This window comes from Castor canadensis, chromosome 7 (assembly GCF_047511655.1).
Source record: "Castor canadensis chromosome 7, mCasCan1.hap1v2, whole genome shotgun sequence".
Taxonomy (NCBI): Eukaryota; Metazoa; Chordata; class Mammalia; order Rodentia; family Castoridae; genus Castor; species Castor canadensis.
In genome coordinates, this window is record NC_133392.1 from 122,757,138 (window position 1) to 122,784,105 (window position 26,968).

Here is a 26,968-nt window from a genome sequence, read left to right on the forward strand (position 1 = left end):
GAGCTATTTCCCTGCTCTTAATTTTGTGAAAACCAGCCTCCCCAAAAGCAATTGTGTCCACAAAGCAAGGTAAAAGTGGTAATCCTCCCAAGCCAAAAAGGATGTGCATACTGTGCTTAATTTAAGTGATAAAGTAAAAATTTTAGATTGGTGAAAGTTGGCATGTCTTCAGTGGAAGTTGGGAGGCATTATGGGAAAAACGAACAAAGCATCTGCAGTATTCAAGATAAAGAACATGAAATAAGATTTAGTTTTTGGTGAGCAGTATTAATGTATATAATAGTAATTTTTGTGATGGTAATGCAGCCTCCATGCGTCCACTCCACAGATGCTCAGACCCACTGTATGCATGGTATCAATGTACATACAGACACATAAATGCTCAGACCTACTGTATGCAATGTACATACAGACACATAAATGCTCAGACCTACTGTATGCAATGTACATACATACACATTGATGCTCAGACCTACTGTATGCAATGTACATACATACACATTGATGCTCAGACCTACTGTATGCAATGTACATACAGACACATTGATGCTCAGACCTACTGTATGCAATGTACATACAGACACAGGCTGAGCATTAGTGTCCTTTCCTCAGTGATGGTCTTACTGTGTATGACATTCTAGGGGAGGCAAAAATAATGGAAATAGTCAAATACTCAGTTATGGCCAGGGCTCAAAGAGTAAGGAAAGATGAATCTAGGATACACAGAGGATTTTTTAGGGCAGTAAACTATTGTGTATGATACAAGAATGGTGGATATATGTCATTATATATTTGTCAAACCCACAGAATACATAACATCAAGAGTGAACCTTAAATGTAAACTATGGAGTTTGGATGATTATATCTTAATGTGGGTTCATCAATTATAACAAACATCATTCTGGTATAGGATGTTGATAGTCTGGGAGATTTCATTAGTGACATCAAAGAGATATATGGGAGCTCTATACTTTCTGGCCAATTTTGCTGTGCACTTAAAATAGCTTGAAAAAATAAGGCATATTAAAAAACAAAAGAGAACAAACATTAGACCAGGCATGGTGGTGTGCACCTGTTGTCCCAGCATTCAGGAAAGTGAGGCAGGAGAATTGCTTGATCCTAGCAGTTTGAGTCGGCCTGTCTCAGAGAGAAGGTGTGGGGAGGGAGAGGAATGAGGGGGAGGGAGAGTGGGAAGGGAAGGAGACTGGTATTACTACAAATCCATTAGATTATCACAAATTTACAAGCCTTGGGGTGAAGAGGATTGAAGAGGATATACATATATATGTATGGATATACATATATATATGAAGATAGCGTAATGAAACTTACAAAATACTTTGTAAAAGGGGGGAGGAGGAAGGAAGGGAGGTTAAGGGACTATAATGGAGGAATGAACTTGCTCAAAGTACACTGAATGCATCTGTAGCATTATCACAATGAAACCCCCTTGTACTATCAATGTATTCTAATTAAAAAATAAGAATACAATTTTTACAAGCCTTAAAATATCAGTATTTGTTGAAGATGGTGCAATTCATGCACTTAGTCACAGGTATTGACAAAGCTACTTTGGAAAACAATTTGGAATTGTCTAATGATGCTGAACATACACATAGTCCCTAACTCAGCAATTCTGTTATTAAGAATATGCCGTGCAGAGGTTTCTTAGAGAAACAACTGAAAATAACCCAAAAGTCTACTACAGAAAACTTGATATATTCATACAATAGAATATCAAATAATTAAAATAATGAACTGTGATTATGTGCGTCAACTTGAATGAATCTCAGAAACGCAAAGCTGTACAAAAAGGGAATATTAGATATTGAGTTCAAAAAGTGCAAGATTTGATAATATAAGTTTCAGTAATCATAATATTTATGGTAAAACTATAAAGAAAAGGAGGAGGAACTGGGGTTGTGGCTCAAGTAGTAGAGCACCTGCCTAGCAGGCATGTGGCCCTGAGTTCAAACTCCAGTACTGGGGGGAGGGGGAGGGAGAAAGAGAAAGAGAGGTAAGGAAATAGTTAACCATGTTTCTGTATTTACAGGATCGTAGTTCCTTTAATGAAGGGTGGGAATTAGGATGTCAGCTATGTATGAGACTATTCTTAGTGATATGTACAAGAGGTCTCATTTATAAGCCAGGTGAAGTGGCACATGCCTACTGTTTCAGCTACTTGGGAGTCTGAAGAAAGGGAATTTGTGTAAGTCCAAGAGTTTGAGGCCAGCCTGGACAGCAATGCAAGACCTTGTCTTTAAATAGAATCTATTATTCTTTAAACTGTATGTATGTATTCTTCTGTATGCATGCCATATTTTACAATAAGAGCTTTTTAAAAAATCAAGCTTTAGTTCTCTATTATATTAGATCATATTTTTATAATTTTCAGCTTGCCCCACAGAATTCTATCTCTAGTAGGATAGGAATACAGAGACAGAAACTGAGACAAAAAAAAAGAGGGACTATATGAAAGAGTTCTTTTGTAATGAAACTGATTTATGATTGAGTTCAACACTACCTATTCTTTTTATGCTATTTATTCTTTCTTTCTTATTACAGTTTGAATAGTGTTCCTGTCACTGGCTGTCTTGATCTGTCCTGAATGCTGCTTCCCCTAGCAAGTTTAAGGCTCTGGGTTCAATGCATAGTACTGAAAAAGAAAAAAAAAGAGAAATTAAAAAAAAAACAACTTGTTTAGCTACTTGGAAAGTAGGAGGATCCCAAGTTCTAGGCCAGTTTGGGCAAGAATCATTAGATTCTATATCAATAACAAAATAAAAGCTGGTCATTGTGGAGTATGCCTGTAATCCCAGGACTCAGGAGGCTGAGGTAGGAGGATGACAAGATGGAGGTCAGCTTGGGCTACATATCAAGACCCTGTCTCAAAAACATAAAAATAAAAACAAAAGGACTGAGTGTATAGCTCAAGAGGTGTAGTGCTTGCCTTAAAAGTTCGAGGCTCCCACCCTTGAAAAGAATCTTGAATGAAAGCCTTAAAAAAGAGATGGAAATTCTGTTATTTTAACAACATGGGTGAACCTGAAAAACATTATACTAAGCCAGTGTTGTGCTCATAGAAGCAGAAAGTTGAATGGTGGTTACCATGAGCTGGGATGGGTTGGGGAGTGAGAAGGGATATAAGTCAAAGCATAGAAAATTTCAGTTAGAAAGAAGGAATAATTTCAAGAGATTTATTACACAACATGGTGACTATAGTTCAGAACAATGTACTGAATTTTTAAAATTGCTAAGAGTAGATTTTAAATGTTCTCATAAAAAATTATGAGAAATAATGCATGTCTTAATTAACTCAATTTAGCCATTCCACAACATGCACATATATTAGAACATCATATTGCAATCAATAAATATATAACAGTTTTATTTATCTATTAAGAATAATTTAGAAGGCTGGGCATGGTGGTACATGCCTGCATAGGTGGTGGAGATTGGAGGATTGCTGTACAAGTCTAGCCCCAGGCAAAAGTGTGAGACTCTATGTGAAAACAAACTAAAGCAGAAAAAGGGTTGAAGGCATGGCTCAAGTGGAAGACCCTGAGTTTAAAACTCTGGTACTGTCTCCAAAAGACTCCTGAATATTTTATGCTTATTTGTACATTGTTCATCTCTTTCACTAAACTATAAACTCATCAAATTTGCAGTTGCCCTGAACAATGCCTGACATGTAAGTGCTTATCACTTATTTGTTGAGTGAATAATAAACAACCCAACTAAAATTGCACTTATAACACTTTTGTAATTGTGTATTTATGTGTATCCACCCTTAGATACAATGGCATTATTATATTAATATCTAGCAGAATGTTTAGTTTGTGATGGGTGCTCAATAAATTAAATGCATGCACAGAAACAGTTTTTATCTGCAATTCAAAATCTATCTCAAACTATCCCTCATTTTATTTTTATTGTCATGCTGGGTGGGAGTACATTGTGGCATTTACAAAAGTTCTTACAATATATCAAATATATCATACTTGACTTCACCCCTCCATCATTCTCCTTTATCCTTTCCCCCTATTCCTGGAATAGTTTCCCATACGCTTTTCCCACCTCCTCCCCCTTCCACTGGTACCAAGCCCCACCTCTAGGCAGGACCTGTTCCACCCTCCTATCCTTCATTTTAAAGTCAGAGCTAATAACCTGGTAATAAGAGTATACTTGTCTGGTGCTCACTATGTGCAGGCACTGTTCTGAATGTTTTTCACATACTAATTTATTTGACCACACAGCTCTCTAGAGGTGGAATTATCCTCATTTCGCAGAGCAAGACACACAGTGAAGTCAAATAACTTGCTTAAGGTTACACAACTAGTAGTGGTAGAGCCAGCATTTGCAGCCAGGTAGTCTGACTTTATGGTTGTATCTGTAATTCTGTCTCCAGAGGATTTGTAATGCATGTGGAGTAAAACACAAAATCCTTAGGGGGCAAATGAGGATCATCAAAATCTTCTCTACAAGGTCTTTTCCTACCATTCCCTTTTATGAATCCTAGACTCCAAACATTGTAACATTTTTGGTGAATATGCTGTTTCCTTTTATACTCTATTTAAAAGCTGCAAACTTTCATAGGTAAAATGTCCTTTGTTCTCTTTCCTCCTGGAAACCTTTATTCATTTCTTAAAATTGAGTACAAAATGTATTCTTTTTGAAACCCTTCCTATTTCAGGCTATTTTATCTGCACTTTTAAAACATTGTGAAGTATTACATTGTGTTGTAATTATTAGTTTATATATTTTTCTTCACTACTAATTTTAGCCTCATCTAGATCTGGGCTTATATCTTATTTGTTACAGGTTCAGTGGCAAAACCAATGCTGTCATGTTTACTGAATAAATGAATGAACATAGTTCAAGTGTCAATACTACAGCTGTACAGTAAAACTGCTACTCTAGATGTACAATGAAACTGCTGTTCTATCAGTTTGTCACTATCTATTAATGCTTTGTGACCATTCATGTATTTGTTTTGCTAAACTATATCACAGTTTTATATTTCCACTAGTCTCTGCCTTGTTTTATTTTGTCCATCTAACAATGCTTTGATACTTACATAACACAAAGTTAATTATGGTCTGCCTTTCTCACTTGTCTTACATAAGCATGGCGAAACTAGGTGCTATACCTTACTGTCACCAATAGAGGGCCCAGAGCCTGGGACAGAAAAAAGGATTAGTAGATTTTTGTCAAATTGAGTTCAGTTTCAATCAGTTGGCTTGGTTAGGTTATCTGGTTATCTGAGTATCTCTTACCACCAAATCTTTTTCCTGTGATAGGCCTGATAATTTTGCTTTCAGTTTTTCATATGCTATTACCTTTATCCTTTTAACAACTACAATAAGGGAAATGCAGTTTCTTGGGCTAGAGACATGAAAAAAGCAATTGTAGATGGAATATATTTTCATTTTTCCTATAGAATATTTGAATTTGGGTGCATATTATTGTTCCTCAAACTTAAAAAATAACACTAGATAGCCTATCCGTCAAATTTAAAGACAAAAATGCTGGCTCACACCTGTAATCCTGGCTACTTGGGAGACTGTGATTGGGAGGATAGTGATTTGAGGGCAGACTGGGCAAATAGTTCGAGAGACCCCCATCTCCAAAATGACCAGAGCAAAATGGACTGGAGGTGTGGCTCAAGTGTCAGAGTACCTGCTTTGCAAGAGTGAAGCTCTGAGTTCAAGCCCCAGTCACAAGCAAAAAAAAAAAAAAAAAAAGACAGCAATACTAATGACATGGTATCAGAAATATCTGAAGATGGCTATATTACATTGTACCTGTAATTGGAATCTTCCAGTATGAAAATTTCGAGAAATAAAAACACTCTGAGATTGAGATTTAATCTTTGGTTTTGATGGTCTTTGCTTCACTCTCTCATCAGTTTCTTTGAATTTGGAATTTTGAAGTATTTCTCTGAAAAATATTTTATAGAGAATATTATTAAACATGAATTGATTACAAACCAATTAAAGTAACATTTATAACATGCTTTTAAAATCAGAAAATTATGTTACAATGCATTTATTTTTAAAGCAGGTACCAATTTATATACTCCCTTATATTTCATTACATCTTATTCAGAGTGTACATTAAGCTAATTATACATTGTTAATATTTTCAGCTTGAATATTAAGCAGTAGTCATTGATATACTTCTTTATGGTTATGAGATAATCAACTTTAATATTAACTAGTCTTTTCATAAATTTATCTTAATGGCAAAAGAAATGAAATAAACAAAACTCATCGGTCACTTTTGGTATTTAATAATGCCTCTGGAAAGAGCGAGAGGAAGGAAATTGAACTGAAATTAATGACTTATAATGGAGGAATTCCTGTGATCTTTTTCTTGTGTGTGTGTGTGTGTGTGTGTGTAGCAGTACTGGGGTTTGAATTCAGGGCCCTGTACTAGCTAGGCAAGAACTCTACCACTTGAGCTACATCCCCAGCCTTATCTGTGACTTTTTATTATCCACAAAACTACAAATAAGTGAGAGGGGTTAAAAACGATGAAGCGGCAAGTAAAACCTCAGCTCATCCAAAGGCAGATAGCTAAATAAAAGGAAATAGAGTTTCAAACAGTCATAAATTTAAGTATTTGAAAAATAAGCCTTTCCAGACAATGGAGTTCAGTGGTAAAAGAAATGAGCTATAAAACCATGAAAATACACAAAGTAAACTCCCTATTTAAAAAATAACTAAAACAAAAAGGGCTGGAGGCATGGGCTCAAGTGGTAGAAAGACTGCTTACTGAAGTATGAGGTCCTGAGTTCAAACCTCAGTACTGACAAAAAAGATAATAATCACAAGAAAATGAAAAATTACAACTGTGGAAAGTGCTATCAAGGAAAGTTACCCAGTACTGTGTGAGTAGAAAATTAACCTGGTAAGAGAGGTCAGGGAAGGCTTTCCTGAGGAAGAGATGATTGAACTAAGCTGCTGAATTATTAAGAGTAGCAACTGAGTTGGTAGAAGGAGGGAGATGTGGAAGTAAGAATATTCTAGGCAGAGGAAATATCAAATACAAAGACCTAGCAGCCAAATTAGGACAATGTAGGAACAACAAAAATCAAGAGGGAAATGGGACATGAAATTGGGAAGAATGCATGGGAGAATCTTGTCATTTTGTCTTTATCCTAAAAGCAATGGGAAGTCCTTTTAAAATATAGAAGAAGAAGATAGGGTGACTTTATTAGACTTACATTTGGAACTGGTATGGCTGAAGTATAGGCATTAAATGAATACAATATTGAAGGTTAGGGGTCAGTTATAACTCTTAGTGAAGTAGTGTATGTGTGGTTAAGGCTAAGTTGGACAGAGTGGTTAAGGGAGAGAAATGAATAGATGTCAGTGTGTTATAAGCTAAAATAAGTAGAACTTGGTAATAGTTCAAATTTAGTGGGGAGGGTGGGAAAAACAAAAAAAGTCATCAAATATGTCTTCCATTTTTAGAAGAAAAAACATCCTGTTTTGACTCTACATACTCCTCCAGCTACTGCCCCATTTACCAGCTTCTCCTCACAAAACAACAAACAAAACTTCTTCAAAAAGACATACTGTGTTGTCTCAATTTTCTCACTCCTTGTGTTGTTTTCAAAGATGAGCTTCTGAAACCACCACTCCATCAAAATTTCATCAAGGTTACCAACAACATCCATGGGAAAAAAAACGTAATTTCTCTGCCCTCATCTTTTTCAACTTAAGTATTCAACTTAAGAAGGCTGATGCCTTCTTCTTATAACACTTTTTAAAAAATGTTTGATTCTTCATGTTCTTCTGCTAGATTTCTAAATGTTGGTAGCTTAAAGGGCATAGTCATAGCTCACCTCTATCAGTAACCACTCCCTGAGTAGTCTCATCCAGTTCTATGACTTTTAATATCAAACCTTCAACCCAACTTCTCTTGTGAAACTTACACATGTATGTTCAACTGCCTGATTGGCATTCCCATGTTGATGTCTAATAAGATTTCAAATTTACATTCAAAACACAACTCCTGGTTTATCACCACTTCCCTAAATTGATCTTTTTTATTATTATTTCTTCATCTCTTAAAATAGCACAACCAATTACTCAGCTGCTCATAATAAATGCCTAAATGTCAGCATTAATTCTGTCATTCCATTTTCTTTCTTTACTTCATTCAATCTATCAAGAAGTCCCAATTCTACCTACAAAACGTATTCAAAATCCAACCCCTCTTTTCATCTGCTCTGTGTTCATATTAGTTCAAGACACCATCACCTCTCACATGGACTAAGTGGCCTCCTAATTTGTCTTTTTGATTTCATTCTTGTTCTATTAAAAGTCAGGCTTCACAGAGAATCTTTTAAAAATATAAACCAGAACTTTCATACATTAATATTGGAAGTACATACTCACTTTGGAAAACTGTTGAGCATTGTTTTGTAAAGTTAATCATATGATCTTAAAATTCTACTCTTAGGTATTTACCTCAGAGAAGAAAGCGGCTACATGAATATTCTTGTGGACTTACACAAGAGCTAAAAACTGGAAATGACCCCAATGTCCATTACAGAAATAATGACAAGCCAAGGTACATTCATTTATATAATGGAATTTACCATTTGCCACAAACTATGGATACATGCAATATAAATGTATCAAAAATATGTTAAGCGGAAAAGCAGGCACAAAAAAATCCATAGGATTCCACTTAAATTAACAAATAGGGAAAATAAACCTATGGTGATAAAATCAGACAATGGTGGCCTCTGAGGTAGTAGGTAGGGACTGATGCCTGGAAGTAGCATGAGAGAACATGGGTCATGAAAAAGGTTGTATATCTTGACTGAGGTGGTTATATAAATATATATTTGTTTAAATTCATTAGTGTACATTTAAAAGTCCATGTGCTTAAAAGAAAGCAAAAATCACATTTTTAATACATTAATTCTAAAGAAGTGCTATTAATATGTAAATCAGTTATAAGGGATATATAGAGTCTTCAAAATGGATATAATATTGCTTCTACCTCATGGAGTTAAGTCTAAATGAGATAACATATAAAGCACTTAGAAGGTGCCTCACGTGTAGCAAACACTCATTGGTAAATATTATTATTTTTTTTTTCATTTTTCTTTTATTATTCATATGTGCATACAAGGCTTGGGTCATTTCTCCCCCCTGCCCCCACCCCCTCCCTTACCACCCACTCCACCCCCTCCCGCTCCCCCCCCAATACCCAGCAGAAACTATTTTGCCCTTATTTCTAATTTTGTTGTAGAGAGAGTATAAGCAATAATAGGAAGGAACAAGGGGTTTTGCTGGTTGAGATAAGGATAGCTATACAGGGCATTGACTCACATTGATTTCCTGAGCGTGGGTGTTACCTTCTAGGTTAATTCTTTTTGATCTAACCTTTTCTCTAGTTCCTGGTCCCCTTTTCCTATTGGCCTCAGTTGCTTTTAAGGTATCTGCTTTAGTTTCTCTGCATTAAGGGCAACAAATGTTAGCTAGTTTTTTAGGTGTCTTACCTATCCTCACCCCTCCCTTGTGTGCTCTCGCTTTTATCATGTGCTCATAGTCCAATCCCCTTGTGTTTGCCCTTGATCTAATGTCCACATATGAGGGAGAACATACGATTTTTGGTTTTTTGAGCCAGGCTAACCTCACTCAGAATGATGTTCTCCAATTCCATCCATTTTCATTGGTAAATATTATAATGATAATGCCATTCTCATTTAAAACCTTCCAGTGGCACCACTGGTAAAAGCCAAACTCTACATACAGCCCACAAATATGTCATGATTATTTTCCACTCTTACCATCAATTATTCACACTGGCCTTTCTGTTAACCGAACAATGCCAGGATCATTCTCACCTTGGGGTCTTTGTACTTGTTATACTTTCTGTTTAGAAATCTTTTCCACCAGTAGTTTATTTGTTTATATATCTGGCTTCTTTTAACTCATGTCTCAGATCAAATACAAACTATTGTACAGGCATCCCTGGTCATTTTATCTATTTGCTCCTTATCTGTTTCCCCCAGTGGTGCAGCAAGTCTCTGAAACAGGAATCTTGTCTGACTTGTCCACAGTAGTAACCTCAGTTCCCATAACAATGGCAGTAAATATTTACTGGAAGAATGAATAAGTGAATAATTTCTTGGTTTCTGACTTGGAAATGTAGGTGGGTAGTATGCATTCATTTGCTGAGACAGGGAACACTAGAATAGTGTGTGGGAAGATCATGTTATAATTCTTTCTTTCTCTCTCTCTCTTTCCTTCCTTCCTTCCTTCCTTCCTTCCTTCCTTCCTTCCTTCCTTCCTTCCTTCCTTCCTTTCTTCCTTCCTTCCCTCCCCCCCTTCCTTCCTTTCCTTCTTTCTTTTTTTTTTTTTTTTTTGGTAATACTCGGTTTGAACTCAGGGCCTTGTGCTTACCTAGGCAAACACTGTACCACTTGATCCCAACTTTAGTTATTTTTCAATAGGGTCTCACACTTTTGCCATGGGTTGGTCTAAGACTGTGATCTTCCTACTTCTGCATCTGGCTTATCAGGGATAACAGAATGCTCTTTGAGATAGCGTCTCACTAACTTTTTGCCCATGCTGACCTCAAATCACAGTCCTCCTAGCTCTGTCTCTTAAATAGCTGGAACTACAGGCATAAGTCACTGTGCTAAGTCTACAATTTATATTTTCTAAAAATCAGAAAACAAATACTGAGCTGATTCAATAGTTAAAAACACCAAATTTTAGAGATTTCAAGTAATCTCTTTTTCTGTTTTTGGCAAGTGACTACTTTTAGAATATATCAGCACATTCTGTTTTTTTCATGAATATCTCCTAAAGAAAGAGTGTCTTTGCAAACTCTCAGTAATGTTTTTAATCTTGAAATTGTAAGTTGATTTTTTAAAAAAAAATTTCTAGCTTTATATCAGACCCATGTCTTCTGGAAAATAAAAATAAGACTTATTTATCAAAAATTTTTTGGTGGTACTGGTGTTTGAATTAAGGGCTTTGAACTTGTGAGGTAGGCCTCCAGCCCTTTTTGTTCTGGTTATTTTGAGATAAGGTCTTACTTTTTGCCCAGGCTGGTCTGGAATTATGATTCTCTTGTTTTGGCTTCCTTTTATCGTGGGGATGACAAGTGTGTACCATCACACCCAGCTCTTTTCTGTTGAGATGGTGTCTCAGAAACTTTTTTTTGCTCTGGCTAGCCCAGAATCAAGATCCTCCCAATCTTAGCCTCCCACATAGTTTGGGATAACAGGTACATACCAATGCACCCAGCTATTAACAGAGAAGTTTTAGTGGTCTTGTGAAATTTTTGTCTCAAATGGTTGTCCTCCCTATCTCAGCCTTTCGAGTACCTGGGATTACAGGTGTGAGACACTGTTGCTCAGCTGTTTCTCAAAATTTTAATGCATGAAGATTGCTATTATATTCTTCTAGTTCTTCTTTTAGGCTATTTAAAACATATAAAGCCTTTCCTCCCCAATCAAAGAGTCTACAACCAAATCTCAAATTATACAATCAATGCTATTATACTCATTTAAGTTTAATACTATTTGGAAAAGTCCTTCATTTAATTTTTTTTAAAAAAATAAACAACACTTCTAATAAAACTTACCTTCGTTTGCAAATCAGGAACCACAAAGCTGATGCCAAGGCAAAGAAGCCAATTCCCAAACTAACAGCACCAGCAGCCAGAAAATAGGTTAAGTGGTTAAAAAAACCTATACAAATAAATTATAAAAGATTATTTCATGCATGTGTCTTCATTCTTTTGGTAAAATTAAATGATATAATAGGTCAAATGATGTAGCATAGTGCAGCATTACAACTGACCAGGAGGGTGGGAGGCCTGAATTCTAGTCCTGTGCAATTCTAATGAACCTTAAGACCTTGAACTACAGCACAACGCAGGGCCTCTGCACATTACAGCCCAGTGCACATTTCTTTGACCCTGATGGCAGATTTGAAATCTAGGTTTTGTTTTTTTTTTTTGTATAGCTGTCACCTCAGTCTTTTCTTATCTGGTTTTCTCCCTTTCCATATCAGCTGTGAATTTTCATTATTTCTCTGGTATCATTGCTGGCAGTCCTTTGACATAAGACTCTTCTTATTTTAAGATTTGTATTGTCAATCACCATAAGCAGACAGATGAAAAGTAATCCATATGAGGAATTTTTAAGATCTCAGAAATTTTTAAGAGTTTTCTCTATCTTAGAAACTATAAAAGATCATGATCCAAAGCTAAAAAAGTAATTTAAAATACTAGCATATTGTAAATATAATCAGGAAAGACTTTAGGATGACTGAGGAATCTTGGAAATGAAAATTTCAAAAATTTTAAACTAGAACAAATCCTTCTTTGAGCACAAAAAGAATTACTGAAGTGAAAGTTAATACTCAGAAACTCCTCTGATTTCAGGAAGAAATGAAAAGTATGATAAAGAAATTATAGAGGCTGGGGGCATAACTCAAGTGGTAGAACACTCACCTAGGAAATGCAAGACCCTGAGTTCAAATCCCTGTATGGCAGAAATTATGAGACATGGGAATGCTTAAGAGTAGATAATAAAACTTCAAAGAGTTCCGAAAGAGAGAATAGAAAACCATGCTCGAATACAACCTAAGGGTTTTTTTTTTGGCGGGGGGGAGAGGTACTAGGGTTTGAACTGAGAACTTTAAGCTTGCTAGATAGGCACTCTATTGCTTGAGCCACAGTTCTAGCCCCTTTTGCTTTGGTTATTTTGGAAGTAGGGTCTCGCTTTTTGCCCAGGCTGGCCTGAAACACGATCCTCCTATTTTATGCTTCCTGCATTGCTGGGATGACAGATGCCCAGCTCTTTGTTGAGATGGGGTTTCATGAACTGTATGCCTGGGCTGACCTTGAACTGTGATTCCCTCACTCTCAATCCTAAATAGCTAGGATTACAGGCGTGAGCCACCAGCACCCGGCGCTAAGATTTTTTATGTTAAAGATTTTTAACTTGCACATTGGAAAATTCACATTTTTTGGTGTGTGGTTTTATACATTTTGACAAATACAGAAAATGTTTGAACACTACCACAATCAAGTTACAAAGAAGTTCCTTTACTCCCCTTCCTCAAGTTTTTTCATATTGCCTCCTTGGAGTCATGCACTGACTGCTGGCAACCACTGATCAATTTCCATTTCTATACTTCTTTTCCAGAATTTCATTCAAATGGAATCATACAGTATGTGATCTTCTGAACTTCTTTCCACCCAGCATAATACATTTGCTTTTCATACATGTTGTGCCATGTGCCATCTTTTGCCTTTTTGTTTTTTGCCTACATGAGAGACAACTGTGTTGTTTTCAGTTTGGAGTGATTAGGAATAAGTTTTGCATGCAGGTCTCTTTGAATCAATTTATATCATTGGGAACATGAAGCAAGTATCCATTCACATTTATCAGAAACTGCCTAACTACTTTCTGAACTGGCTGTACCACCTTGCTTTCCCACCATCAATAGACAACAATTCCAGTTGCTCTGTATCATCACTACCACTTGAAATTATAGGTTCCATTTTAGCCATTTTATTACATATATAGTGATATCTGATTGTGGTTTTAATTCTTTCTCTTTTATGAGTAGCCCAGACTGGCCTTGAACCCATGATCCTCCTATCTCAGCCCCTGAAATTCTCTTAATAGTCTTTTACTGAACACAATGTTTTATTTTGGAGATGTCCAGTTTATTAACTTTGTTCTTATATGGATTATGCTTATGGCCTCTAAGAACTCTGCGTAACTTAGGTCATAAAGATTTTCTCCTGTATTTTCCTATAGAAGTTTTACAGATTTATATTTTACATTTGTGACTCATTTTGAATTAATTCTTGCATAAGATTCAAGATATGGGTTGAATCCCTTTTCCTTTTTTTAGCTTGTGTAAGGACACAAAGCTTTCAACAGCATTTGTTGAAAAGACTCTCCTTTTTGAGTGAGGTGCCTTTGTACCTTAGTCAAAAATCAGTTATATTTGTGTCAGTCTTTTTCTGGAGTCTCAATTTTTTCCTTTGATCTATGCGTCCTACTCTTTTGCCAGTAGCAATAGTATCTTACATTCGTATAGCAAACACTGTATGCTGGACACTGTTCCAAGTGCTTTATAAATATTAAATTAATTCTCACAACAACCCTATGGATTAAGTTATTTCCTCACTTTGCAGTTGAGGCAAATTGTGGTTAAGTGTCTTTTTCAAAGGCATGCAACTGGTAAGCTGAGAAATAGTAGTAATAAATGTTGCTAAGAATTTTTATCTAGATTGAGTGAAGAATAGAGACACGGAAGATCTTTATTTTTTGTTAGAACAACTGTTAAGGAATGTTAAAAATTTAAGGATGTCACAAAAGATAATACCTAAATGGCCAATAAACACATGGAAATTTACTAATCATCAAGTTAGTGCAAATTAAACCACAGTGAGATAGTGTGACCGCTATATATAATGCTTAACATGAAAAAGGGCAGAGTAACTGGTCTCATTCACTGCTAGTGGGAGTGTAATTTGGTACAATGCTTGGGAAAACTGTTTGGCACTATTAAACCCTACGATCCAGCAACTTAACTCTTTTAGGCCCATACCCCACTGAGGAGCACAAATACGTTCACAAAAATACATACTCGAGTGTGCGCAGTAACGCTGAGCTAGCCCACAAAGTGGGAACTGCTCAAAAGTCTGTCCATAGTTGAACCGATAAATATAAAAGTTGACTTGATTAAAGAAAACGAATATCCTACAGCAATGGGAAAGGACTATAGCCATGCTCAAAAACTGGATAAATTTCATAGACAATGTTGGGCAAAAGAAGGAAGACATCAAATTCTAATACAGATATTAAGTTGGTTTCTGGGATTATGATAATGTTCTGTTTCTTTTCTTTCTTTTTTTTTTTTTTTTTGCAGTACTGGCACTTAAACTTAGGGCCGTACACCTTAGCCACTCCACCAGTCTTTATTTAGTTATTTATTTTTGTGATGGGTTTTTTCGGGATAGGATCTCATGAGCTATTTGCCTAGGCTGGCTTCGAACTGCGATCCTCCTGATCTCTGCCTCCTGAGTAGCTAGGATTACAGGCGTGAGCCACTGGTGCCGGCCATGCTCTGTTTCTTGACTTGGGTGTTGGTTAATGAGGTGCATTACGTGAAACTTCATCAAGCTTACCACTTATGAACTACGTCTGTATGTGTCAGCATGAATAGAATTGAAACACACACTGTTCAGTGAAAAATAAAAGTACAATTGGTACTATTGAATTATATTCAATTATATTCAACATTAGTACTGATTTCACTTATGCACATTGAAAGAAAACACAAAAGAATACATTTTAAACAGTTAAATGTAGAAAAAGAATAAAATACTTCCATGATATTAGTTATCTCTGGGGGAAAATGAAGGGAATGAGACTATTGATGGAATCCAAACAGACTTTGTAATGCTTCACTTCTTAAAAAATTAAAAATCTACAGTGTATATGACCAAAAAATGTTCATTTAGGAGGGGATTATATGGGTGTTTGTTATTGTTCTTTTTTTTCTTTTCATTCTTCTGATTTTTGAAATACTTAAAAATTATAAAAATAATGTGATCTCAATTTTGTAGCAAAAAAGAAGAAAAAGAGAAACACACTTTTATAAGGAAAATAATACTGGCTATTAGTAGGGTACAGGCTTATAAGTAAAATTTTCACTCAAGACTTTTCTATATATTCAAAATTTCTACCATGAATATTTTAGAAAAATCAGGACAAAATTGAAACCTCATATGTAATTCCTGACTCCTTTACTATATTCTACAAGATCCTGGTACCTCTTCTCTATGTTTACCACTGTGTTTATAACCTACCTCCTTAACATCTCTGTTCACCATTTTTTCTTTTTTGCAGTACTGGGGTTTGAACTCAGGGGCTACAACCTTGAGCCACTCCACCAGCCCTTTTTTGTGAAGGGTTTTTTCGAGATAGGTTCTCGCCAAATATTTGCCCAGGCTGGCTTCGAACCACAATCCTTCTGATCTCTGCCTCCTGAGTAACTAGGATTACTGGCGTGAGTCACCAGCACCCGGCCTCTGCTCATTCACTATTCCACTTTAAAAAGTCTCCATTGCGAACACAGATATTCTGTATCTGCTTCCTGGCTGATGTAAATTCAGATGCTTGGCTCTGCCACACCCTTCCTTGCCATGATGAACTGGAACCTCTGAAACTGTGAGCCAAAATAAATCCTTTTCCTCTCTTAAGTTTTTTTTTTTAAGTATTTGTAATAGCTATAAGAGAGTCTAACCAGCACAGCACCATTGAAAAGAAGTCAAGTACTTCTCACAGTCATAGGAAAAATGCCTTGAAAGCATCCCAGGGATTGACCTTACTCCACTGATTGCAGTCTCAAGGGTATAAAGAAGTAATCTCATTTGAAAAATTTTGCTTGGAGAAGAGTGCCCCCAGGGCACTCTGCTGGCACAGGGATGCCTACAGAAGTCTTGCTCTGCATTTAGCCATCCAAGCACTCAGAAGCCTCTGCAGTCATGGCCCAAGGAGGTTTGGCTACTGCTTGAGCTGGTACCAGACAGACCTTGGTTGTCATTCATGTGATGCTGGTTTTGCAGGCATGCAGAATGCAAAAATTAATGTGGTCATGGAGGCCTCCATCCAGATTTCAAAGGAAGGTCTGGGGGGCCAGGCAATGTGTGGCAGGATGTGAGTTCCTGCCAGCAGCTCTTGACAGAGCACAAAGCTGTGACAGTAAAGCCAAAGATACAATGAAGATACCAGCATGTTGGAGCTATTGGAGATACCAGGAATGTGGAATGCCTGCCAAGGAAAGCTGTAGGCAGCAAGCAGAGCCATCCCAAGAAAGAGGCCATGGGGACTACAGAAGGCAAGGTCATAGAGGCAAGGTTGCCCAAGCGCTTGACAGCTCAATCATGCATCCTTTGACCCAGATGCTGGACATGGAGCTTCATGATTTACTATTGCCCTGCTGGGTTTAGTTTTGATTGGGATAATCCTTCCTTGGCATTCTCATGTTCTTCCTTGTTGGAGGAAGGTTACTCTGTATTATCCTATTCTTTTATGGGGCTGACAGCTAAGAGTTGCCTTGAGTTCAGAGAAGACTTTGGACTTGGACTTTTAAGTGATGCTGGAACTGTTAAGACTCAATGCATTTTACATTACGAGATGGAGATGAGCCTTTTGTAGGGCAGAGGTGGAATGTTATGATTTGAATATGAAATGCTCTCCACAGGCTCATGTGAAGTCTTGATCTCCAGCTGGTAGAACTATTTGGGGATGTGCGGAAACTTTAGGAGAGGCGGACTAGCTGGAGGAAGTGGTCACTGGGGGCATGCCTTTGAAAGATATCTTGTCCCTAGCCTCTTCCTCCTGCCTCCCTTTGCATCCTGCTACCAGGTGATGAGCAGCTCTGCTCCATCTCACCCTTTCCTCCACAATGTTCTGCCTCACCTGAGGCCTGAAGCAATGGAGTTGGCCAACCGTGAACTGAAAACCCTGAAGCCATGAGTCAAAATAAATCTTTCCTCCTTTTAAATTCTTTCTCTTTGCCATAGTGACAAGCACAGTTTAATTTTCACAAAATCCCTTAATTAACTTGTCATAATGTTTTAAATGACCATTATTATTTTTATAAAAATTAATGGACACACATATTAAAGAAACAAAAATAATTCTCCATTGAGAAAAAAATAGGTGGTGTAATGTATACACCTTTCTAGTCCCTGGTTTGCATGTGTAGCGTACATCTCAGTGGAATTTTAATGAGGTATAGAGTCTGAAGGTTTCCAAACTACTAAACCACTTCACCAAGGAAATGATTAAATTACAGATTTGCTAATACCCTCATGTCATGTCACGTTTTAAAATAAGAAAGCTGAGGGCTGGAGCATGGCTCAGGTGGTAGAGCACTAGTCCAGCAAGAGTAAGGCCCTGAGTTCAAACCCCAGTACTGCCAAAAAAAAATTTGACTCAGTGATCACTAAGTTATGCCCCTATTCTTAAGCTTTAATAAACATACATTATATAGCAATAGTATATACAAAGGCAGTGATTTTACTTTTTTAACTCTGCCGTTAAGTATTCTATCTAAGGACTCCTTACCCTCAAGTTATTTTTATCAACATCACCCTGCTTCTTTCTCTTTAATAATTATTATCACAAATAATCTTCCTTATGTATTGGCTTATTGTACTGTCCTCCATTACAGACAAGTCTTTTTTACTCTGGTATTCTCAAACTATAGAATACTGACTGGTTACTTAAGAAGTAACTGAACAGTAGGCATTGTGCTAGATACTAGCATTAAGGAAATGGATAATATAAGGTTCTTCCCTCAAGAAGTACATTGCTAGGCTAGAGGTGTGGCTCAAATGGAAGAGCACCTGCCTAGCACATATGAGGCCCTGAGTTCAAACCTCAGTACTGCCAAAAAAAGTACATAGCCTAGTAGGAAAGACATACATGTAACAACAAATTAAAAAGTACTATAGATGTTACAATGGAAGAAATAAGTACAAAATAAAGTCACAGCAAGATATATAAAGGGGAAAGTTTTTTTTAAGGTTCCATAGTTAAACATTGATAACTTTCTATTGCCAAATCTTTTTTAAGAATTGGTGATTCAGAGCTGGATGTGGTGGCTCATACTCTAATCGTAGCTACTTGGGAGGCTGAGATTAGGAGGATCACAGTTCAAAACCAGCTGAAGGAAACAGTTTACGAAGACCTCATCTCCAAAGTAACCAGAGCCAAATGGAGGTATGGCTGAAGTGGAAGAGCGCCGTCTATGCAAGCACAAATCCCTGAGTTCAAACCCCAGTCCCACAAAAAAAAAAAAAAAAAAAAAAGATTTGGTGATTCAGGCCATGAGCTTGTAATCCCAGCTACTTGGGAGGCAAACATTGAGAGGATCATGGTTTGAGAGAAGTGTGGACAAAAAGTTAGCCAAACCCCATCTCAGTCAACAAGGTGGGCATTAGGAGCATGCCTGTGATGTCAGTTATGCTGGAGGCCATAGATAGGAGGATGACAGTCTGAGGCCACTGCAGGCAAAAATGAAAGACCCTACCTGAAAAATAACTAAAGCAAAAAAGGCTGGGGACATGGCTTGAGTGATATACCCTACCTAGCAAGTGCAAGGCCCTAACAACAAAAAACCTGGTCCAAGATAAGTAAGACATGATCATGAATCTGGAAGCAGATGAGACATTTAAGTGGATATGTTCCTTAAACTATTCTAGGTGCTGTGATACCCTGTTTTTCATAGTGCTCTAACTCAGTACAGTACAGTAAGAGCTAAATCTTACATAATAGAACTTAATTAGATAATTAGACCATAATCAGATCTTAAACCTGATTATGTTTTATTGAGCCAGAGTCTCACTATGTAGCCCAGGCTGGTTTTGAACTCTCAGTCCTCCTGCCTCAGCCTCCCTAGTGCTGGGATTACACATGTGAACCACTATACCTAGTTGGTTATGACTGCTTCATGTGAAACTAAACAAAACTCACCCTCTCCTCACAAGTACCTTGTAGCTTATACTTTAACAACGTTATTATTCAAAATTCTTTTTAAAAAAGACTAAGGCTGCATGTTTCCTCTCATATGTGGAAGATAGGTCCAAAAGAAAACCATATACAGAAGAAAAACATGATCATATACAAGCTCATATGTAGCACATGTTTGTAACAGTGGAACTGCTCTATGGAACTTGGGGGAGGAGGGAAAGGAAAGGAGAACGATAGTCAACAATATTGAAATACATCGCACCTGTGCAGGTAGAGGCTCTAAAGATAGGCATTGAAAACTGTTGAATAATGAGGAATGGGAAGGAAGGAGTAAGGGAGAATAACAGACTGGGTTGAACTGACCAAAGTAAAGTATACTCACAGCAGGGGTACATCGAGAGACCTCTTTGAACATTGACTTTTGTATTAATAACAAAAGACAGGACTATAACAAAGTACAGCGTAGGGGTGTACTTGTGGGAGGGTGAGGGTGAAAGGAAGAGATGAAGGTGAGGGAATATGGTTGATGGGCTTCATATACATGTACAAAACAGAACAATGAAACCTCTTTGCAGTTGCTTTAAGTGGGGCAGGGAGAGAGTCAAGAGAGAGATGGTGGGAGCGATCTACCAATGTATGATATAAGCCTATTTGGAATTATCACAGTGAATCACCCAGTACAACAAATATATCCTAATAAAAATGAAAAAAATTCCAATTCCTCATATACTGTATATCCAAGGCAATTAATAATTTTATTAACACTAAATGAAAATGTCGCTTTTCTCTCTCTCACCTTTGTGTCTATAATCTAAATTCACTTGGTTTCCCTCCCATTTCTCTGTCTGTACATTTACTGCCTCTTTTTGATTCCTCCTCCTTAGTCTATCTATATTTCTGTCTGTATTTTTGAGTATTCACAAACTACCTGTTCATTTTATTCTCTCAGATTCATACTGTTTATAGTTTGCTGTAATTCAACATGTGTGAGATACTGAGGGGAGAGGCAGTAAAACACTATTTAAGTAAGAATTAATTCTCACTGTGAGGTTTAAAAATCTACAATGAAATATAAGCGGGGCTGATACATAACCAGTGCATTAAGTTGACTATACTAATTTTTTTATAGTTTGTGTTTTCTTTGATATATAAGTTCAACTGGATCTGTGAGCTTATAAGGTTATTTATTGTGTTGGTAGTGAATTTTAAGAACAATACCTAGTTTTAAAACTTTATTTTTGGTGGCACTAAAAATAAAGTGAAATAGGGTTTCACTTTAAATAAAAATAAATAGGGTTTGAATTTAGGGTCTTGTGCCTGCTAGATATGCACTTTACCACTTAAGCCACACTCCCAGCCCCTGGGGGTGAATTTTAATGTTCTTACTGAATAATAGAAATCATTACTATCTATCTACCTCATAGAATTATAGTAAGAAATAAAATGTTGTAAGACTGTAGTAACATAATAAACAGAAAGACACCTCAAGTTTAAAGCACATATACCAGGTCATAAAGACTAAATTTTATTAAAATCATTATCATATGTACCACATTCTCTGACAATAATAAAATTAATTTCTAAATTAGCAACCTAAGATAAACCTTAACAATAGCTGTAATGCTTGTGGAAATTTAAAGTAGCACTGTAAATAACTCATTCATTAAAGAATAAGTCAATGTAAGTTAGAATGTACACAGAATTAGACAATAATGAAAATACTATGTATAAATACTGGAAATTTAGCTGGAGCCAAATTTCAGGGAAATGTGTAGTTCTAAGAGTGTATATATTAGAAAAAAGATTAAAATGCAATGAGTTTAGAACCTAAATTACAAGTTGAAAAAGACCAGCAAAGTTAACTCAAAGAAAGAAGAGGAAGAAAACAATAAAAAATAGAAATTAATGAATAAAAATTAAGATTTGCTGATTGAGTAGCTCAAGCCTATAATCCTAGCTATTTGGGAAGTACATATTGGGAAGATAGTCATTTGAGGTCAGCCTAGGCAAAAAGTTTGTGAGACCATATCGTAACAAATAAAAGCTGGGTGTGGTGATATGTGCCTGTTATCCCAACTACAGAGGAAAAGAAAAAAGGAGGATGGAGGTCACGGCCAGTTTAGGCATAAAGCAAGACCCTGTCTCAAAAATAAAGAAAGGGCTAGGGCAGGGCTCAAGTGATAGAGCACCTGCCTAGTGAGCATTAGGCCCTGAGCTCAACTCTGGTAGCATGAAAAAAAATAATAAGATTCTGGTACTGGAGATGTAGCTCAATGGTAGAGCACTTGCTTAGCATGTGCAAAGCTCTGGATTTTATCCCCAGCAACACACACACACACACACACACACACACACACACACACATACACACATACACATACATAAACAAACATACCCACACATATACACATACACATACACACACACACATACACACACATATACACATCACACACACACACATACACACATACACATACACAAACATACCCACACATATACACATACACATACACACACACACATATACACATACACACACACATACACACATACACACACACATACGCACACACACATACACACAATTTAAGATTCTGGTAAAGACTTAAGATTGACAAGTTTCTAGTAAGATTAGCCAAATGAAAAAATTGAAGGTGTAAGTAAATAATATTAAAAATAAAGAAAGAACATAATTATAGACATAGCAGAAGTTAAAATAAGAAAATACTTTCAATGAATTTATGCTAATATATTTTAAAGGTTATGTAAAATGATATACACCTAAAAAATGACTTACAAAAAGTGACTCAAGAAGTAATAGAAAACTTAAATGAACATGTATCCATTAAATTGAACCAGCAGATACAAAATTTCCCCCAAAGAAAACAGCAGGCCCCAGTAACTACAATTTCTACTGTATACCCATGATTCAAGTATTTCTTATCTTATACAAGCTCTTCCAGAGAAATGAAAGAGATTGCTCGCTGTTTCTCCAAATACATTTTCTTCTTCTTCCCAGGCAAAAAGTTAGACTATGTCCCAGCTTCCCATACCATTAGGTGAAGCCATGTGACTGAGTTCTAACCAATGGAATTTGAATAGAAGTGATGTCATAATAACCTCTTAAGCGCTTTTCTCCATGTTCTTTCTTCCTGACCAGGATGGAGATGGTCCCCAGGGACTCTTTGGCAGCCATAAGGTGCTATCACCACCATCAATCAACTGGATCGAATTGATATTACAGAAAACTTAACCTAGCACAGAATAATGCATATTCTTTTCAACTAACATAGAGAAATAACTGAAAACCAGTAAAGTGTCCAATAATAAATTTCTAAATAATCCATGGGCAAAAGAAAAAAAAAATCTCAGCAGAAAATAGAAAATATTTTCAACAAATAAAATGAAAACACAGTATGTCAAAGCTATGAGATGCCACTAAAGCAATACTGAAGGGGTATAATTGACCATTTTTTCATACAAGGTCAATCCTCTAGCTTTCTAAAAATTGTAAATCCATTAACATATTTCATGAAAAAATCATTATACTTTGATTCTCAATGAACTATAGATCTAGATTCTGTAATAATTTATATGGATAGAGATGCCTTAGAAATAATTATTTCTCTGGTGACTTTTGCTTATTTTTAAAGTAAATGAAATCCAATGAATTATACAGATATTTAGTCAGCTATTTTTCCTGTTTTTTAACTGCAGGTATTCTAAATGTTCTCCTTTTTGCTCAAGTTTTCAATTCTATCTACCTACTATCCTTAATTTCAGATGACTTCTTTCATCTCATGCTCTCAAGCATGCATTTCCTCCCACATTTAAAAATGTTATAGATCTTTATTTATGGGGCAGTGCTGTGGTTGAACTCAGGGCCTTCTCCATGCTAGCTAAGCATTCTACTAGCCAAAAATCCTGTAAATCTTATAGTTACATTAATTGCATAAAATTCAACTTCATATGTAAAACAGGGTGATAGTTGAACCTGTTCTCTTAAAATTATTCTTAAATAACTTGGAACAGCTATTGCATGAAATGATAAGAAACATTAATACATTTGCTATAAGATTTTTACTGGGGATGTAAAATCAACAAATTGTCCCTATATAAAATTCAAGACTCTGCCTGAAAAATAACTAAAGCACAAAAGGCTGGATGTATGGTTCAAGTGGTAGAGTGCCTACCTAGCAATGCAAGGTCCTGAGTTCAAACTACATTACTTCCAAAAAAATGTCATATGCCTTAAAGCTAGTGCCTTGTCTTAACTGTTACAAACCAGAAAGGACATTATGCCCAAATCAGTATTTCTTCTTTCAGAAAATCCTTTCCATTTTCCAAATGGATAATGCTAAGTAATTTCCTTCCAGTTATATGTGGGTAAGTTTTATAGCTAACTCATCCTAAGGTGTCTATCTGGATATGACATAAAAATTAGATGGGAAGATCATATAGGCAAGTCTTTCATAATGTATTCTAAGCCATGACAAGAATTCTTTTCCCCAAAAATCTAGGCAAAAATAGCCTGCTCTATGTTCAACAACCAAAACAATAACTGCAATAAGCAAACAGAAATTTTCTGGTACAAAAAATTTTTTGCATATATTCTAGAGACTCTTTTTTTTTTAGAAGACAGAGTAGTGTTAGTGGGAAAGGCACCAGACATCAAGTCAGAAGTTCTGAGCTGAATTTTGATTCTGCCTCTTGATAGGGGGTTGCCAGAGAGATTACAGGGGCTAGTAAATTAAAAAAAAAAGAAACATTACAAACTGAAAAACAAGAATAAGTCAAACCAAAAACTACTAGAAGGAAAGAAATAATAAAGATCAGAGCTGAAATTAATGAAATGGGAAATAAAAGAATGGTATACAGAATCAATGAAACAAAGAGTTGGTTGTTTAAAAAGATAAACAGGATTGACAAACCTGTAGCCACATTAGCCAAAAGAAAAATACAAACTCAAATCAATAAAATTAAGATGAAAGAGGGGAATTGCAACAAATACCACTGAAATCCAGAGGATCATTAGGGAATATTTTGAAAATTTATATTCTAATAAACTGGATAAACCTAGAAGAAATGGATACATTTCTAAACACTTATGACCTACCAAAATTGAGCCAAGAGGATATAAACTACCTACCCAGATCTACAATAAGCAATGAAATTGAAGCAGTAATGGTCTCCCAACAAAGGAAAGCCCAGGACTGGACAGATTCACTGCTGAATTATAACATGTCTTTAAATATGAACTAATACCATTGCTCCTCAAACTATTCCACTATTAACCCTCATACCAAAACTGAATAAAGACCCCCCAAAAAAGAAAACTAAAGAACAATTTCTTTGTGAATATAGATGAAAAATCCTCAATAAAATGAATTCGGCTGGGGAAGGTGGCACAAACAATGTATACACATGTAAGTAAATGTAAAAATGATAAGATAAAAAGACAAAAGAAAAAAAATTCTTACAATATATATAAAAATGAATTCAGCAACGCATTTAAAGAGATCGTATACCATGGCCAAGTTGGTTTAATACCAGGAATGCAAAGATGGTTGTAGGCCCCAAAAGTGACTACTCGGAGAGGAGTGATCTGGCCAAGAGATTCTTTATTGCCGGGTGGGAGAGGGAGAGAGCCTAGAGAGAGAGAGAGAGAGAGAGAGAGAGAGAGAGAGAGAGAGAGGGACAGGGGCTTAAATATCCCTCAGTGAGACTCGGCATGATCTGATTGGTTAGGATCTTATGGTTCATGCTGATTGGAGGTTGGGGCAGAAGGAGAATTCAAGCTAGACTTGAGGGAGGACCATGACCCTGGGAAACAGAAGCTTAAGGGTGCAGTAAGAACCGAAACCTATCGGTGCCATTGTTGCCAACAATGGTCAACATACAAATCAGTAAATGTAACACAGCACATAAATAGAATCAAGGACAAAAATCATATGACCATCTTATTGGATGCAGAAAAGTCTTTGACAAAATGTAACATTCATTCATGATAAAATCCCTGAAGAAAGCAGGAATAGAAGGATCAGCCTGCAACATAATAATGGCTATGTATGACAAACCAATCACAATTATAGTGAATGGTGAAAATCGGAATGCAGTTCTTCTAAAATCAAGAATGAGACAAAGATGTGCCCTCTCTCTACTCTTCTGAAATAGTATGCTTGAATTCTTAGCCAGACAAATAAGACAAGAAAAATAAAGAAAAGAGATATAAATAGGGAAGGAAGAAGTCAAATTATACCTATTTGCAGATGATATGATCTTTTAAGACCCTAAAGACTCCACTAGAAAACTCTTAGATCTGAATGAACACTTTCAGAAAAGTAGTAAGGTATAAAATCAACATACAAAAACCAGTTACTTTTCTATACAGCAATAATGAACAGGCTGAGAAAGAAATCAGGAAAACAATACAGTTCTTTAACAAGAAGTGGTGGGAAAACTGGGTTATCCACATGCAGAAAACTGAAAGTAGATCTTTCTCTCTCACCTGGTATAGAAATCATCACAAAACAGATGAAAGGCCTTAGAGTAAGACCCCAAATTTTGAAACTACTAGAGAAAAGCAGGAAAACTTTTCAACATCTGGGCATAAGCTATAATTTCCTTCTTTTATTTGAAGAGCAGAGAAAGGTTTACTGTACAGCTCACCACTCATGGGAAGATGCAGAGTAAGCACTTCAGCCCATATTTGGGATATGAATTTGAGCTTTAGGTTTAAACAGAAAAAGAACTAGGGCAGGGGGTGAGAGGTATGCTTAAATAGTCCCAGTCTCAGGTAGGTACTGTTGATTGTTAGCTCAGTCTCTCTTCCAGAGAGGTTGTTATCTCTGTCATTGCTTGAAGGGAGCAAGCTGGTCAGGATCAGCATGTCATTGTTGCCTGGTGGGTGGTCTTTCCTGGGAGGCCCTGTTCTTTCTTGAGGGATGTTTTCTCCACCTCTCTTTGTACAGATATTATGAATGATCAATTCTGCGCTTTCTGGATTCCAAGGTGAATGGCTCAGAGCAAAGACAGATACAAAAATGGAAACAGAGATGCCACCCGTTTTCCTTTTAGTTGTTTCATGGGCCCAAGAAAGGAGTCAGTGCTTTTTTAGCAAAAGAAGTTTAAGTACCTTTTACCTGTACCTTTATTCTTCCACATTCTACAATCTTGAGGAAACCGTCAGTCAATCTGGCTTTGCAGGTTTTCAGACTAGGAATAAACTAGTACATGAGAAGGGGACAAAGTGTAATAGCTGGAGTATATAAGTCAAAAGAACCTGTTAAGTCTAAAACTTGAAACATGGGGGTGGGGGCAGGGGGAAGAAATGACCCAAGCCTTGTATGCACATATGAATGATAAAACAATAAAAAAAAACTTGAAACACCATTATAAAGCAGAAAACAAAAGAGT

At 36.5% G+C, this 26,968-nt stretch overlaps 1 protein-coding gene across 1 annotated transcript in view; it reads right to left on the reverse strand.

Annotated features, from left to right (window-relative positions):
- C7H1orf185 (chromosome 7 C1orf185 homolog) overlaps positions 1 to 22,748 on the reverse strand; it is a 38,022-nt gene extending 15,274 nt beyond the window's left edge. Inside the window, exons 1-3 of the mRNA XM_074079611.1 lie at positions 22,673 to 22,748; positions 11,623 to 11,728; positions 5,805 to 5,940 (exon numbers count right to left, since the gene is read on the reverse strand). Of these exons, the coding sequence (XP_073935712.1) occupies positions 5,805 to 5,940; positions 11,623 to 11,728; positions 22,673 to 22,748 (318 nt within the window). The remainder of the gene's footprint in view (positions 1 to 5,804; positions 5,941 to 11,622; positions 11,729 to 22,672) is intronic.
- Between the last annotated feature and the right edge of the window lie 4,220 nt (positions 22,749 to 26,968).